This window comes from Pygocentrus nattereri, chromosome 11, assembly GCF_015220715.1.
Source record: "Pygocentrus nattereri isolate fPygNat1 chromosome 11, fPygNat1.pri, whole genome shotgun sequence".
NCBI classification, from domain to species: Eukaryota; Metazoa; Chordata; class Actinopteri; order Characiformes; family Serrasalmidae; genus Pygocentrus; species Pygocentrus nattereri.
In genome coordinates, this window is record NC_051221.1 from 13,782,522 (window position 1) to 13,797,521 (window position 15,000).

A 15,000-nucleotide genomic window follows, 5' to 3' on the forward strand; every position below is an offset into this window, starting at 1 on the left:
GCGCACACACACACACACACACAGGCGCGCGCGTAGAACAGCTCCCCCACGCGCTCTCTCCCTCCCTCCCTCCCTCCCTCCCTCCGTCCTCGCGCTGTCTCATTCACTCTCCACGCAAAGCCTCGCTCCCTCCCTCCCTCTCTCATTCTCGCTCTCTCTCTCTCGAGGGGGGGCGGGGTGGGATATAAGAGGGTAGCCGGGTGGCCACGAGGCACAGCGAGACTGAAACAGCCCGCGTGCAGTGCAGAAACCACAAGCAGGAGGACTCCGAAGCCGGGAGTAAAAGTACCAACACAGCCAGGAGCAGAAGACGAACGAAAGACCGAGAGAGAATCGGACGACAGAGACAGAGAGAGAGGAAGAGCAGAGAGACGTCTCGGTTTGGCTGCTTCTGCTGGAGCTCCGTCGCTGTGCTGCTGTCCGCTCAGCCCGCTCGAGCGGAGGGAGTAGCAGCGAGAGAAGTTGGTAGTAAACTCTCTGGAGTTTGGTCAGAGTCGCTATTCAGCTCCGCTTGTGGAACACGGACTGCACTGAGACCTGGAGGTCAGTCTGAACTTTCACCAGCCCCGCTTTTGGACTCTCGACGCGAGCCCCGTCTTCTCCGGTTCTCCACGCGCTGCTCTTCAGCTCCGGACCGAGCGAGCAGGAGAAGGAGGCGAGGGGAAGGCTTCGAGACGCGCACGAGACGAGTACACGGATGGAGAGAACTTTGGAAAGACGCGAACAGTTTTAAAGGTAACTCTAACCGTGCACTCTCGCACTGCTGCTTCTCGTTTCTTGTCACTTGTCTTGGTCCTGGTCTTGGTCCTGGTCTTGGTCCTGGTCTTGGTCCTGGTCTTGTTGGCTCAGTTTGTCTGAAATCGTGCATTTCTGGAAAAGCTGCTGTTGCGCGAGCTTCTCAGCTGTTGAGTCTGTGTAACAGATGAGTTGAGATGCGACAGCAGCTCCAGGAGCAGCAGAACTGGGGGACTGTGATCGCGTCAGGCGCTCTGAACGCGGAAAGAAAGTTTGCAAGTGCCGCGCCTCTCCGTTTCCACGTGCGCGCGCTGCGCTGTCCGTGGTGCTGAAACGGCGAGCGCTGAGCGCGAGACTCCTCAGCAGGAGCTTGTGTGCTGACTTTTCCTGGCTAACGTAGGTTTTCGTTGTAAGTTTCGTTGTTTTTCTTGTGGATTTTGCTAATACAGCTGAATGTTCCACAGCGGGAGCGCAGCGTTTTGCGCGCGTAAAACTGCGCCTCTGGTTTGGTTTTACGCGCGGAAGAAGCACGACGGTAGTGGTGCAACATCAAATACGCTTTGAGATTGAATGAAAAGCAATGCATTTGGATTTGAACGAAAAAGTAATGCACTATGCATTTAAGTAGAAAAGTAATGCTTTATGGATTTAAGTAGAAAAGTAATGCTTTATGGATTTAAGTAGAAAAGTAATGCTTTATGGATTTAAGTAGAAAAGTAATGCTTTATGGATTTAGGTAAAAAGGTAATGCACTATGTATTTAAGTAGAAAAGTAATGCACTATGCATTTAAGTAGAAAAGTAATGCACTATGCATTTAAGTAGAAAAGTAATGCACTATGCATTTAAGTAGAAAAGTAATGCACTATGCATTTAAGTAGAAAAGTAATGCACTATGCATTTAGGTAGAAAAGTAATACTCTATGGATTTAAGTAGAAAAGTAATGCACTATGCATTTAGGTAGAAAAGTAATACTCTATGGATTTAAGTAAAAAGTACTGCTCTATAGATTTAAGTAAAAAGGTAATGCACTATGGATTTAAGTAAAATGTAATGGGCAATAGATTCAAGCAAAAATTAATGCACATTGAATTTCAGCAAAAAATCAGCGCAGGTTTAACCGCAGAGAATAAAGTAGTGCTTATTTTGACAGATAAATAGTGACGCACATTTAATTGTTGAGCTGCGCAGTCGATTGGGGCGGCAAGGGACGCGCGACTGATTGGAGCAACGACTGGAAAAGAACCTTCCCTCCCAGGTAGCGTGCTTCATGTCAGCCAGGCGAACGCGCGGGATACAAAACCTCAGACAAACTGAAACTTGCGTTACAAACTGCGCGCCCGCCTGTTAATAAGAGTGGTGAGTCGTTTTTAACGCACAGGAAACACAAAGAGAAGCGCGGGCAGCGCAACGTTTTGGAAAAGTCCAGACTGAGTTTGTTGCGCGCTCCGTTTCTCTGCGCTCGACGCGAAATGCCTGAATCCCTTCAGAGTAGAACCGTATGTAGGGGCTGCCTTTTTATCCTTTCATAAACGTTTGATATTTGCTGATCTGGAAAGCAGTCACTTCAGCATTCACTAGAAAGACTATTTTACTTAAAAAATTACTTTGTTTATTTAGGTGTTTATAGTTTTATAGGGTTTCTATAGAAACCACATCATGTTGCATGTTTAATGCACTGGAAAACATTAGAGAATAGAGCGAGGTGGCAGAGAAGATCAAATTCTCACTCCAGATGCCTCTAGGAGGTCATGCACGCACTCGGCGGCCGCTTGAAACCCTTCTCACACACCTTTTCGTTTGTATATGTGTGTCCTTGCTGAGTTGACAGTGTCCAGAGCTGCAGGTAGTGTCCAGCTTTTGAAACGTTTGTGCACATGTGAATGTCTTCAGTTTGGGATTCATCAGTTTGAAGGCACCACTAAGTCAGTACCTCTCCACATACACACACACACACACACACACACACACACACACACACACACACACACACACACATACTTAAACAACACTGATTGTTTGTCTGAGTCATGCTTTTGAATGCTTGTCTTGGAACAAATGACATTTCTGATGTTCTATTGAAGTTCAAACACGGTCTAATAAAGTGCTTGTTTATGTGCAAGTGCCTGTTCCCACACAAACGTGTGGGCAGTCACATGGCACGCTTAGTTCAGTTTAGTATGCGTGCTGCTAACACCGGTGGCGACAACAGCCGATGGAAGCCAACTCCGTCAGCAGAAAGAGACACACACACAAAAAAAACACTTCAGAAAAGTGCTGTACAACAGCATCGCTGCCTTATAGCTCGCAGCATCCACTGACTCCCTGATCAGATAGTGTTAACCACACAGCTGCTTTTAGGGTCAGCAGTGAGTGGGCTGCTCCTCTGCACACACACAGAGACCTCAGATCAGTAACAGATCTCTGACTCACACGGCACGAGGACGATCTAAAAAGGGCTTGCATGATTCATCGCTGAGCAGTGAAACCCAGTCATATAATCATAGACACCATGAGCTGCAATTTATAATTAATTCCTAAAGCACTTGTTGCAAATGGCCGTGCTTAAACCCATCCATCCAAGACTAAAAGTGCAACGGTGGTTATTAAAACGGAGCACAGGGTCTGGCCACTTGCATGGCAGAGAGTTGCATAGTCTCCATGGCAACGCCTGAATCGCTTTTTCTTCTTCACCATGTGAGTCAGACGAAAGTCGATGGCTTCGCAGTCTCTCACACCCAGCACAATGCTGCAGCCGCACTGAGCTCCAAACTTGAGCTGGTTCTGGACCAGATTGAAGGGTGTTAGGGAGATGTTAGGGATGTCTGGTAGATCTTAGGGGATGGTAGGTAGATGTAATGAGATCTTAGGTAGATATGATAGGTAGATAGAGGTACTAGGCAGATATAGGCAGGAGACAAGTAGATATTTGGAGATGTTAGGTAAGCCCTAGGAGACATTAAGTAGATGTTTGGAGATGTTAGGTAAGCCCTAGGAGACATTAAGTAGATGTTTGGAGATGTTAGGAAAGTGTGAGGAAACATTAGGCAGATATTATGAGATGTAATGTAGATGTTCAGGAGATGTCAATTAGTTGGGGGTATGGAGTTCAGGTGGTGATGATGGGGGCCAGACGTACCTGAGGTAAATACTCAAGCTAAAGCTGCACAAGTGGCACTCAAAACAGGAGCAAATTTGCATAAATTTTCTCCCAGTGTCTACTGCCTGCCTTCTGTCTTTCTCTCTCTGTGTGTTCCTCTCCCTCGTTCTTCTTCTTTCTCTCTCTCCACTTCAACTCCCCCAAAAAAATAAACCATCAGCTGTTTCCATAACTACCGATGAAATGTCTAATTTCAGTCTGCCTTTCAGGAGAGTGAGACAGAGATGGAGGTAGGGCGGGAAAAGGATTGAGTGGGGAGAGGAAGAGAGGAAGGGAGGAGGGAAGGGAGGGAGGGAGGGGGAGAAGAGAAAAGTAGAGACTTTCAGGGCGCTCATTTTGCCTTTAATGGCTTCCGGTGTGTGAGATTCAATAGAGAGTGAGGGCTCGGGTGGAAGTGGGAGATAAGCCCATTAGAAGTGATAGAGCTTTTAGATTACAAAGAAAAGAGGATCGAGTCACCTTATAGCTTTCACTGCAAAATGCAGTCGCACATAGTTTCACACAGAAAAAAGTTGGGTGGCATGATGCTATCAACTCTACTCAGGGCATTCAGTGTCTGCAGCAATGTGCAAATGCTGATGATGATGAAATTGACTTTTCTAACAGACTATTCCTAACCAAGGGTGCCCTGTAGATCTGAGATGGCTCAAGCTGTCCTGGACCCACCGACTCCATCACAGCAAGAAGAAGTGATCACAGCTGCTCTCACATCCCCTTTTTGTCTGTCAGTGCCTCCATTCCTCTCTCCTCGTTCAGCTGTGCCTGAATGTATCCCTTCATCTGCTTGCTACTTTGCATGCCAGCAAGAGAAGGAGAGAGAGAGAGTTCAAGAAACCTTCCGGCTACTGAGAGAAGCTCTATGATTCTCCCATCCTCTCTCACGCTCCTCTCCTCCTTCTTTCTGAGGGAGTAATAGTTCTGAAAGCCTGGAAAAAGAGGATGAGAAAACAGCTGACCTTTAGAAGAAGCTGTGTTCTTCTGTTTCATTGCTTAATTATCAGTCTCTGTGATGCCAGCTGAAGAAATACATGCCTCTTGAAGGTGTCATCAAGAATGTTCCTGCCTGTTCTTTCATTACAATTGTGAAGACTCATGTGCAGTAGTTACTTGAGTTGCATAAGTTTATTTATTCTGTGTTTCTTCATCTCATTCTTCATCTCGCCCAGACAGAAGTCTGTTGGTCCTGCTATGACTCCACAGTTGCTTCGCCCCTGCAACTTATTGCCTTTGCAAACTGCAAGCATGAGTTTGTCTGCCTTGTTGTCAACTTTTTTTGTCGAAGAGACAAAAAGCGAGAGTTCCCGCTGGGCTTCTCAAAACTGCAAGGACCAAAATCGGAGTCTCCAGGCGACACCAGCCTCTCGTGGGCGTTTGTGGAATCTTCATGGACGTCAGTTTGACGCAATCAGCCTGGCCACGTGTTAACGTGTGGGCAGAGGAGCGAGCGAAAACGAAGAGATGGAACTGAGGGAGAGTGTTGTGCGAAGTGCACTGTAATTATAGTCTGAGCGCAATTACTCTGTGTTTTAGCTGCGCCAGCTCGAGTACGTCCGTGCTGATAATGGGTGCATGCGCGAACAAACTAATGCTAATCATGGGCATGTCAACTCCTCAGCAGGTGATATGATTATTGCAACTGCAGAGGCACCGAGATTGCAACAGCTAACAGCAGGCTCTCTTTGATATCCTGTCAGTGCCTTGCTACTTATCTCAACCCCATACAGATCTCCAGCCATGAATGAATCCTGAGTAATGAAAATTGTTCTGAATACTTTGGCATCTGCATGACTCATTCTAATGTCAGTTGTTGTTATGTGTTTGTGTTGTTTTGTACAGATCTGCTACAAACAGATATGACCCAGTTATTCTAGTGAAGTCTTCAACCCTCCATCCAAACCAACTTAGTGCACAGAAACAAACAACCGAACCAAGAAAACCTACAAGGTAAAACCTTAAGCAAGGACAATCCTTTAAACAGTCAAGAAAGCAGAAGAGGTCTAGATCAACCCAGTTCATCCATCCATCCTCAAAAAGTGAGAAGATGGAGTGGAGACCCCTCTCCTTCACCGGCCTCTCTCTGGCCCTTTGTGTGTGCATTTTTCTTGGCCTGACCTATGCTACGCCTTCTGGACCTGCCTCAGCCACCTGTGCCACCCTGGAACAGAGTCGCTTCTTCGGACTGTTCTCCTCTAAAACCGCCCTTCCATCAGCTCCCTGCTCCTGGACCCTGCAGAACCCAGATCCCCGCCGCTACACTGTCTACATGAAGATCACCAAGCCCACTGAGTCCTGCACCCCACGCCAGATCAAGACCTTCCAGTTTGACTCCTTCCTGGAGACCTCGCGCACCTACCTGGGCATGGAGAGCTTTGATGAGGTAGTGCGGCTGTGTGATGCTTCCTCCTCTGTGGCCTACCTGGAGTCCAGCAAGCAGTTCCTGCAGGTTAGGAAGGTGGTTCCCCGCATTGGCACAGAAATGCTGGTTGAAGAGGAAGGTACAGATGATGAGGGACGCCAGTTCAGTGCAGAGTTCTTGGTTGTTGGCAAGAGGAACCCCAGCGTACCCGCCTGTGAGATGCTCTGCAAGTGGCTGGAAGACTGCCTTGCAACCAGTACCCATGGCAATCCCTGTGGTATCATGGCAACTCCTTGCCAGTGCTGGGAACCACCCAAGAGGAGGCCAGGTGGCTGTTACAGGGGCGGAGTCTACATGGACAAGTGCACACCAACCATCAGAGACAGCAACAGGGATGCCGAGATCATGAGTAAGTTTGTGTGTATGTGCTTGTTTTTGTGCAGTAGCTTTAGTCCAGTGCTCACCAACCTACCAGATGAAGTTCTTTCAAAGTTTTGTTCCAACCTTCATTGGTGGATGAGGTGGTTTTTGGGTTTCATTGTTGTGGTTTGGAGCGGCACTTTGCAGGAAGATGGGTTGGTGACCATTGTTTTGGTTTAGCTTATGCATGAAAGACTGTGATTTGGAGAATGTGTTCCTTGTTACTTTTTTCCCAGTTAAAGAAACTCAAATGTTCCCAACCTCTGCAAATCACCCGACCATGTCGGGTCCCAGAGATTTAGGTTGCAGAACATGCTCCACTGTGCTCCAGAGCCATAAACAGCAGATTTACAGCTGATGAAATAAAGGCACAGTTGCACACCTCCCTTCTGCTCGACTGGGTTTAAAAAAAAAAAAACTGACATTGAAGTGCGGCAAGAGCTACCACTCGCTTAGCCCAGCCGCAGAGCAGAAGTGAGTGTGTTCTCAGCAAGATTGAAGTGTTTGCGAAGCGAGGCAGGAGGCAATATTCCACCAGCACAGTCGCACAATGTCTCCACAGCCAGGGAGAGCAGGCAATCGATGTGCTGCACTTGTGGTTGCCACAGTAACCACCCTGTATGCACAGAAACCACACACACAGCACTGTGGGCATTAAAACCTCTTTTCAAGCTGTTTTATCATGCAGTGTGCTGGCATTTTATATTCAATGCTGCCTTTCGGTACAAAACAACTAAATAACATTGTGGTTTTTTGTGCACTTCCTTAAATGTTTTCAAGTTTTCACACTCCCCTGCTGTATTGACAGTGTTCTTCAGGTTTATTGACTTTTGAACCAAATTCGTGATAAGTCTGTACATCTGTTAGACAAATGCCACATAAACTGTTGAAAAAGCTGAAGCCCCTGTAGCGCCCAAAGACTCAGAGACCTCCAGATGGATGCAGTTAGTCATGTTCTCCACCAGGTGGCAGTCTTGGCCACTCATAAATGTCACTTCTTAATACTCGGCAGAAACCTGTTGTACAGCTTTTACAGTACAAAACAAACGTTAATATTCCTTTAACTTTTATTTGTACGAAAAAGAAGCACTGTGATTTGAACTGTGTATTTGTGCTGTTCTCCTGCAGAGGGCTGGTCTAATTGGGGTCGCTGGTCTGAGTGCAGCAGCGAGTGTGGGGGTGGAATCCAGGTCCGCAGCAGGGCATGTCAACCCGAGAATGGCATCTGCGAGGGTGTGGTCGAGGAAGGACGGTCCTGTAACCCCCAGCCTTGCATTGGTGAGATCAACTGTCCATGAAATTTATTTGAAACATGATTGAAGAGTAAATGTTGAAGGAGTGATAGCTAACAGGCTTTGTTTTCACCTGGGCAGGTAAAGTGCGTCAGCGTAGCCAGGCTCTGCGATCCATCATTGGCCAGAGGAGAGACAATGGAGAGGAGACCAGCCTTCTGCAGGCACCTCAACCAGGTAAGACTTTTCAACAAAAACTCCAGTTAGTAGACATACTAATGATATGAGTTTGCCAACATACTGAATCATCTTCCATAACATCTGTACCTCACATTTTCTCTCTCCTTCTTTAGATGCAAATCAAGATCAGTGGTCTTCATGGAGTGCCTGCTCTGTAACCTGTGGAGAGGGCTGGCAGAGTAGAACACGTAACTGTATGACTTCTGCACATAGCACTCTGTGTACCGGACCCTTGAGGGAGAACAGACCCTGCAACAACTCCATTGTGTGCCCAGGTAAGCGCTCATGCACATGTGTAGATACAAACACATGTAGACCTGACAGCACCTAACATGATTTGTGCATATTGACAAAGCTTAATTCTTACTGTCTTTGTCTCTCCAGTGAACGGAGCCTGGGATGAGTGGGCACCTTGGAGTTTGTGTTCATCTACCTGTGGACGTGGCTACCGTGACCGTGTCCGCGTCTGCAAGCCACCCAATAACGGAGGAGAACCCTGCAGGGGCCCAAGCAAACAAACCAAGTTCTGCAACATCGCTGTGTGTCCTGGTCAGTACACCCTGCACAGTAATACACCAAAAAGCACAGTACAAAAGAGAGAGGAAAAGTAGGAGATCTGGGCTTTTTTAGAGGAGCATCTGTAAAAATGATCATTTAAATCCTATTGTCAGATGTGTTATGCTATGCCGAGTGTAATTTCCAGTTTGGACACCAGATGGCGCCGTAGTCCACTATCTACCCCTTGCCTTGTACTATGTAAAATGGCAGCGCATGGACTGAGTTTTGATTAGCACCATCTGCACATTCTTATATGGAATGCTTATCACAATATTCAGAAGAAACAAGCTTATCTAGTGTTTTTGGCAGTTTCTGACTTTTCCCACCACAAAAAAGGCCAAAAGACAGAGGTAAGAGCCCTTGAGAGTGAAGTGTTACACTCCATTGCAGTAAACTGTAGTGGGCAAATAAAGGCTCCTCACAGACCTCTGCACTAAAGAGTCTATCTAATGAGGAGGTACTCAGGGAGTAATTTATGTCCTCCTGAGACTCCTAATTAGCCTTGTGCATGTCCATTAGTAAGTCTATTGGGTTATATCACACCCACATGCTTACACACCTGAGTGTCCTTATTAGTATAAACCTTCCTTTTGACCTCTGAGACTCAGATTGTTTGGAGTAAAAAGAACAAAATCTGACAGGAGTGCTTTAATGAGGGCACATCTTCTCACGGCTCCCCTGCCCAAAAAAGTGATTCAAAAGCTGTTTGCTTTTGTTCAAACTTGCCTTTTCCTCTACAGCCATTAGTGAAGTTAGTAAATAAAACTAGCTGCTTTAGATTGTGAAGTTTACTGTCTTTCTCCTCTCTCCACAGTCGATGGTTCCTGGAATGAATGGTCAGGTTGGAGTGCTTGCTCTGCCTCTTGCTCCAATGGGACAAGGCAACGCACACGAGAGTGTAATGGCCCATCATATGGTGGCTCAGAGTGCAGGGGAGATTGGCGTGAGATTAACAACTGCTTTCTCAGAGACTGCCCAGGTATGCCCCTGCCTGTCACTTCAATGCTGTATATGCTAATCAAATGCAAACTTTTGCTAATAAAAAATGTAAAATATTTTAGTTATACATTTTAATGTATAAGCATTTACAAGTATTTTACTAGTATTGAGATGGCTAAAGCTTGCATAGGTTGAGCTGTTCTAATTTATGCGTTGCTGCCCTCTAGTGGACGGGAGATGGCTCTCCTGGAGCTCTTGGGGCAGCTGCAGCAAGACATGTGGAGGAGGCAGCCAACAGAGACAAAGAGTGTGCGAAGGTCCATTCTTTGGCGGAGAACCTTGTGTTGGCGACAAATCTGAACTTAGACGCTGCAACGAGAAGAGATGCCCTGGTAAGTAACAGAGTTGTAATATTAAAAAAATGTATCATGTTAGCAAATTTTCAGTCCTTTTTGAGCTGACAGTCTGTGCAAAACTAAAGTGGGCCAAATATTGTACCCTGCAGAGCCCCATGAGATCTGTGTTGAGGAAAACTATGGCAGCGTGGTGTGGAAGAGAACTCCAGCGGGAGACACTGCTGCTATTCCCTGCCCCTCTGATGCCACAGGTACAGAGCAGAACTTTCAGATAGAAACATAAAAGTATACACACAGGAATTAGCCTTCTTCATAGTGAACAGCAGAATATCCAATTCAGTTTTAGTTTATGAGCAAGGCAGTGCATTGAAAATTCCCTGTAGCCACCGGTGTGGGTTTTGTTTGTGGGTCAGTACAAGATGATCCAAAATAAGGGATAGCCCGATTTTAGAGGAGGTTGCTAACTTTCTCACTGGCCTACATTATTCATCCCTTTGTCCCACCGGCATATGTGAATCCTCTGATTTGCTCTGCCATAGGCATGGTCATTCGCCGCTGCACCCTGGATGCTGTAGGCTTGGCCTTCTGGGAGAACCCCACCTACATCAAATGCATCTCTAAGGAGTACCAGGACATCCAGGCATTGGTATGAGTAGTTTGCTAGCATAATCCATAACATTTCACATATAAATGGAAGATATTCATGTATTTTCAAGATTAAAAGCACTGCAAACTCTGAATGAAAACTAAATACAGTATCCAACATTGGTGTTTCTTCTGTGCTTAGGCTCGTGAACACTTCTCTAAGTCACAGAAAGGTTTGTTAGTGGATGGTGTGTCTGAGATGCTGTCCAGACTGAGGATGACCTCAAATGATGGGACAAAATACAGTGGTGACCTGCTGGCCGTCATGGAAGTGCTGAGGAACACTACAGAAATCTTCAGAGGCTCTGGTTACAGCCTTAGTAATGCTGACGTAGAGGTAAACATAGCTTTAAACAAAGGGTTATCCCGCATCATGATTTATAACACTTTTATCTAAAAGCATAGCAAAGGTGCAACACCGTCTCTTGACTCTTGTCCTGTGTTGTACCACTAGCAACCTGAATGGACTGTTCTTTCTATTTCCAATTAGAACTATGCTCAGACAATCAGCAATTTACTGAAGGAGGAACACCATGGCAAATGGGAAGAGACACAGCTGGTGAGTGTGTGTATCTCCCTTAACACTTTCAACATTCTCATTATCGCCCAGAGTCCATTTCCCCAGTGCCTGGCTGGTGAATATAGAAACTGACTCATTAGGCAGAATAGCTGTGTAGCGTGGGCCTGGAAAGGTGCGGTGCATGAGTTCACAGCTATCCCGCTCTGGCACAGAGCACCATTAGTCAACATTAAGATGCCGTTCTGGATGAGTTCTACCTAAGAGCACAGGGTGATTCATTGTCTTCCCATACGGGTCTCCCATATGAAACTGATTCACGTGGCCCACTCAGATTGTGCCAGTCCAAAAATAAATAAAAAAACCTACTCCTACTGAAGTAGAGTCTCATGCTCACATACAATGGGCAACAGGACTCGTATGCGCCAGTGTGCTTGCCCCAAATGCTATTAAGGTTTCTATTAAAATAGAGTCTCAGAGGAGAGAACATGGTCTCTGATAACTGTGTGTGTATGTATATCAAGTAGGAACAGATTTTATATGTTCTCCACCTTTTCAAACTTTCTTGAGCTCCAACCCCAGACCCCTTCAAAGTTAGGGTTTGGGGGGTTGCAGATCGCAAGAGCAGTGTTGTTCTTCCCTGATCTTAAAGTTTAGGGTCACTAGAATTAACACATGCAAAAAAAACATGGTGAGCGAGTTTAAATGGGAAAAAAAGAAAGTGAGAGTCACTCCGCCTACACAGCAATCTGTGTGTTGTCATGGCAGCCCATGAGGGAACAGGAGTTGTATAGGCAGAGAAAAAATGAAGGGCACAAATGCAAACACCTCACGCCTACACTCACACGCATATGTGCGTCAGAGAGACGTACGAAATCCCTCACACACTTGGCACGTACGAATGAATCAGCCGCTACTCCATTTAAGGAGCCAAGGAAGCACTTGACATACTCATGTCTTGGACTTGTGGTGTTGCTACATGGTACAGAGTGTATATGAGTGTGTATTGATTATCTCTCTCTTTCTCCCTCAGATGGGGGGCAGCATCAAGGAATTCTTCAGTCTGATAGAAGACTTCATTGACATGATCGGCAAGCAGATGAGAGATTTCCAAGACATTTATGAAGTGACGGAGAACCTTGGTGAGTTTGCAGTTTGCATGTGAGGCTTTTAGTTACTGGTCTGTTTGTTTCTCTGTATGACTCTTATTTTCCTCTTGTCTCATCAGAGCTGAGCATCCAGAAGCGCCCCAAAACTATGACTTCAGATGTGACCTTTCCGATGAAGGGGTGGAGAGGCATGATGGAATGGGTGCGCAATTCCGAAGAGAAAATCGTAGTGTCCCGCAATGCCCTGAGCTTAGATGTACCAGGTACATACATGCACACGCAAACTTATATATGTATGTATGTATAGCATATCCAAACCTTTTCCACTGATACTTATGTAAATTCTTACTGGGTGTGTTTCTAGGTGCTGAAGACAGCACAGGCTTTGTGACTGGCATTGTTTTGTACAGAAACCTGGGCCCTATCCTGTCTCTACAGAGGTACACATTACATACATGCACTCTATAAAGTGTGCTTGCACAGTCTCAGTCTTATCCTCTGCACCACCTTGGAGAGTGGCTGGACACAATACAGCAAAATACCACAGACAGTGCAGCATTACTGCAAATGACACATACCTTTGCCTCGTTATCAATGATGCTAACTTGTGAACTTTCATCCCTCCAGCAACAGCACCTTGTTGAACTCCAAGATTGTGACAATAACTGTGAAGCCCAACCCTGGTTTCCTCTCTGCACCCGTGGAGATTGAGTTCCCTCACTTGAACAATGTGAGTAAACCACACATACACACTAATTATAGTGCAGGAACCTACAGCCATTTGCAACAGATGTTCTAGAATTAGAATAAATGTTGGGGAATTATAATTGTGCCTTGCTATTAGCCACTGGGGGGATCTCTTTTTTAGACATCTGAAGATATGAAGTCATTACTGATCTTAAAAATAAAGAAATTGAGGCTCTTCCACTTGAACACGGCTGTATTATTTATGATACATTTCTGTTGTTCACAGTCATATGGAAAAGCATATGAATTGTATATTTGTATTCCTAGTCATAATTATTATATGGTTTATGTCCCCTCTGCAACACTTTCCAACATTTTCCTGATCACAGTATCAGTATTTATTCTCTTCTATTTTAACATATAAAAGAATATGACTGGGTGGACCCTACAAGTAAAAAGGATCCCCAAATGTTCATAAATGGCCCTGATTGTAAAGAATTACAGTGAATGTGGTAGAATTATAATGAATGTACTAGTACTAATTATATAAGGAGACTGTAATGACACTTGGCCTTTCTCTCTGCAGGGCACCATCAATGAGACATGCATTGCCTGGGATGAGAGTGAAACGTAAGTGTTAACTCTGTAGCTTGTGATTCTGAACTGTGTGCGTATGAGTGAGTGAGTGAGTGTGCTCCAAAGTTAGCAGGCCAGTTGGCCCTGAGAATTTCACAGCAGAAAAGGCCACTAGCACCCTACTGCCCCCAACTGCCATGTGTCACCATAGTAATGTCCAAGTCATCCTCACAAGCCTTTTCCTTCTGCATCATTTGTTTGAACAAGCAGAAGAAAACTAAACAACCCTCTCCGGTGGCTGTGAAGATACACACACGTTAGTATGCCGGGAGAAACTGCTGTAGCATAGCAGCTCACAAACACACACAGATAGGCCCCCAGAAAATGCAGGTGGGACATTTGCATTTAGATAGATTCACACACTTGAACTCTTATGTTGATATAAACACTGAAATGCTTTCATCCTCCATTCACTGGCCTAGAGGATACACACCCACTGTGACAGCTGGCAGTGGCCGCCAGGGCAGGAAGAAAATGGTATAGTTAAATGTCACTGGAGTGGAGTGGACCACTGCAGCCACTCCTCTGGCCCCTCCACCCTTTCGTTGACCCTTGTCCAGTTCTATGGGTTCTGGCTTTTTCTAGCCTAGGTCATGTGACCCGACATCCACCACAAACCACCCCAGTCACAAACTGTCTCCACTGCCAACAGCACCATGGCAACCACATCATGTCATAGAGAGAGAGTGAGAAAGAGAGAGGAAGAGGAAGAAAGAGATGTGGCATTTGGCCTGCTTGTAGCGCTCAGCCAATATTATGCATATGCAAATGACTATAATGTGCATCTAGAACCGATGACCCATACCCTGTAGTTTGGTTAAGAAATAACAATCATGTTAACCATTGCCAAATAGCTGGACTTGACGTTTAAAAGCTCTAGGCTTAGTCTTTTATTCATTCATCTATTTAAATGGTAAACCTGTGGCCACCCTCTGACAAAGTATACCAACAATGAGGACAATGCAGAAACGCTATTGCTGCAATATTCAAATGCAAAAGTGAAGATAAGCCTGAGACGCATTGAGGATTACTATAGTCCGTGAATAGCACTCCTGCTTGACCGCTCTGCTCATCATCCTCTCTTTTTCCTCTCTTCTTTGCCTCTGACACACATTGGGAGGAACCTTAAATGCAGAATTCCCAAGGGTTGGAGAAAGGTTCATTGTTTTTCACTGAGATTTTTCTTCTCTCCCTCTCTCTTTCCCCCTCTCTCTCTCTGTGCGCATCTCCCTCTCCCTTCTCCCCCTCCCCTCTCTCCTCGTGCAGTGCTTCTCTGCTGGGCTCGTGGTCCGCACGCGGCTGCAGAGCGCTCGCGCTCGACTCCAAAACCAAATGTGTCTGTGACTCTCTCTCCACCTTCGCCATTTTAGCGCGGCCGAACCCCGATTCGGTGAGTCCAGTTCATGTGAA

The 15,000-nt window shown here is 45.8% G+C and overlaps 1 protein-coding gene across 1 annotated transcript in view; it reads left to right on the plus strand.

The window, feature by feature from the left end:
* The first annotated feature begins 224 nt into the window (after window positions 1-224).
* Window positions 225-15,000, plus strand: part of LOC108435612 (adhesion G protein-coupled receptor B1-like) — a 23,548-nt gene continuing 8,772 nt past the window's right edge. Inside the window, exons 1-18 of the mRNA XM_017711579.2 lie at window positions 225-735; window positions 5,732-6,660; window positions 7,800-7,949; window positions 8,045-8,140; window positions 8,257-8,418; window positions 8,528-8,692; window positions 9,516-9,680; window positions 9,868-10,032; window positions 10,146-10,247; window positions 10,536-10,642; window positions 10,784-10,978; window positions 11,132-11,200; window positions 12,192-12,300; window positions 12,387-12,530; window positions 12,632-12,707; window positions 12,895-12,997; window positions 13,541-13,584; window positions 14,857-14,980. Coding sequence (XP_017567068.1) covers window positions 5,937-6,660; window positions 7,800-7,949; window positions 8,045-8,140; window positions 8,257-8,418; window positions 8,528-8,692; window positions 9,516-9,680; window positions 9,868-10,032; window positions 10,146-10,247; window positions 10,536-10,642; window positions 10,784-10,978; window positions 11,132-11,200; window positions 12,192-12,300; window positions 12,387-12,530; window positions 12,632-12,707; window positions 12,895-12,997; window positions 13,541-13,584; window positions 14,857-14,980 — 2,700 coding nt within the window. The 5' untranslated portion in view covers window positions 225-735; window positions 5,732-5,936. The remainder of the gene's footprint in view (window positions 736-5,731; window positions 6,661-7,799; window positions 7,950-8,044; window positions 8,141-8,256; window positions 8,419-8,527; window positions 8,693-9,515; window positions 9,681-9,867; window positions 10,033-10,145; window positions 10,248-10,535; window positions 10,643-10,783; window positions 10,979-11,131; window positions 11,201-12,191; window positions 12,301-12,386; window positions 12,531-12,631; window positions 12,708-12,894; window positions 12,998-13,540; window positions 13,585-14,856; window positions 14,981-15,000) is intronic.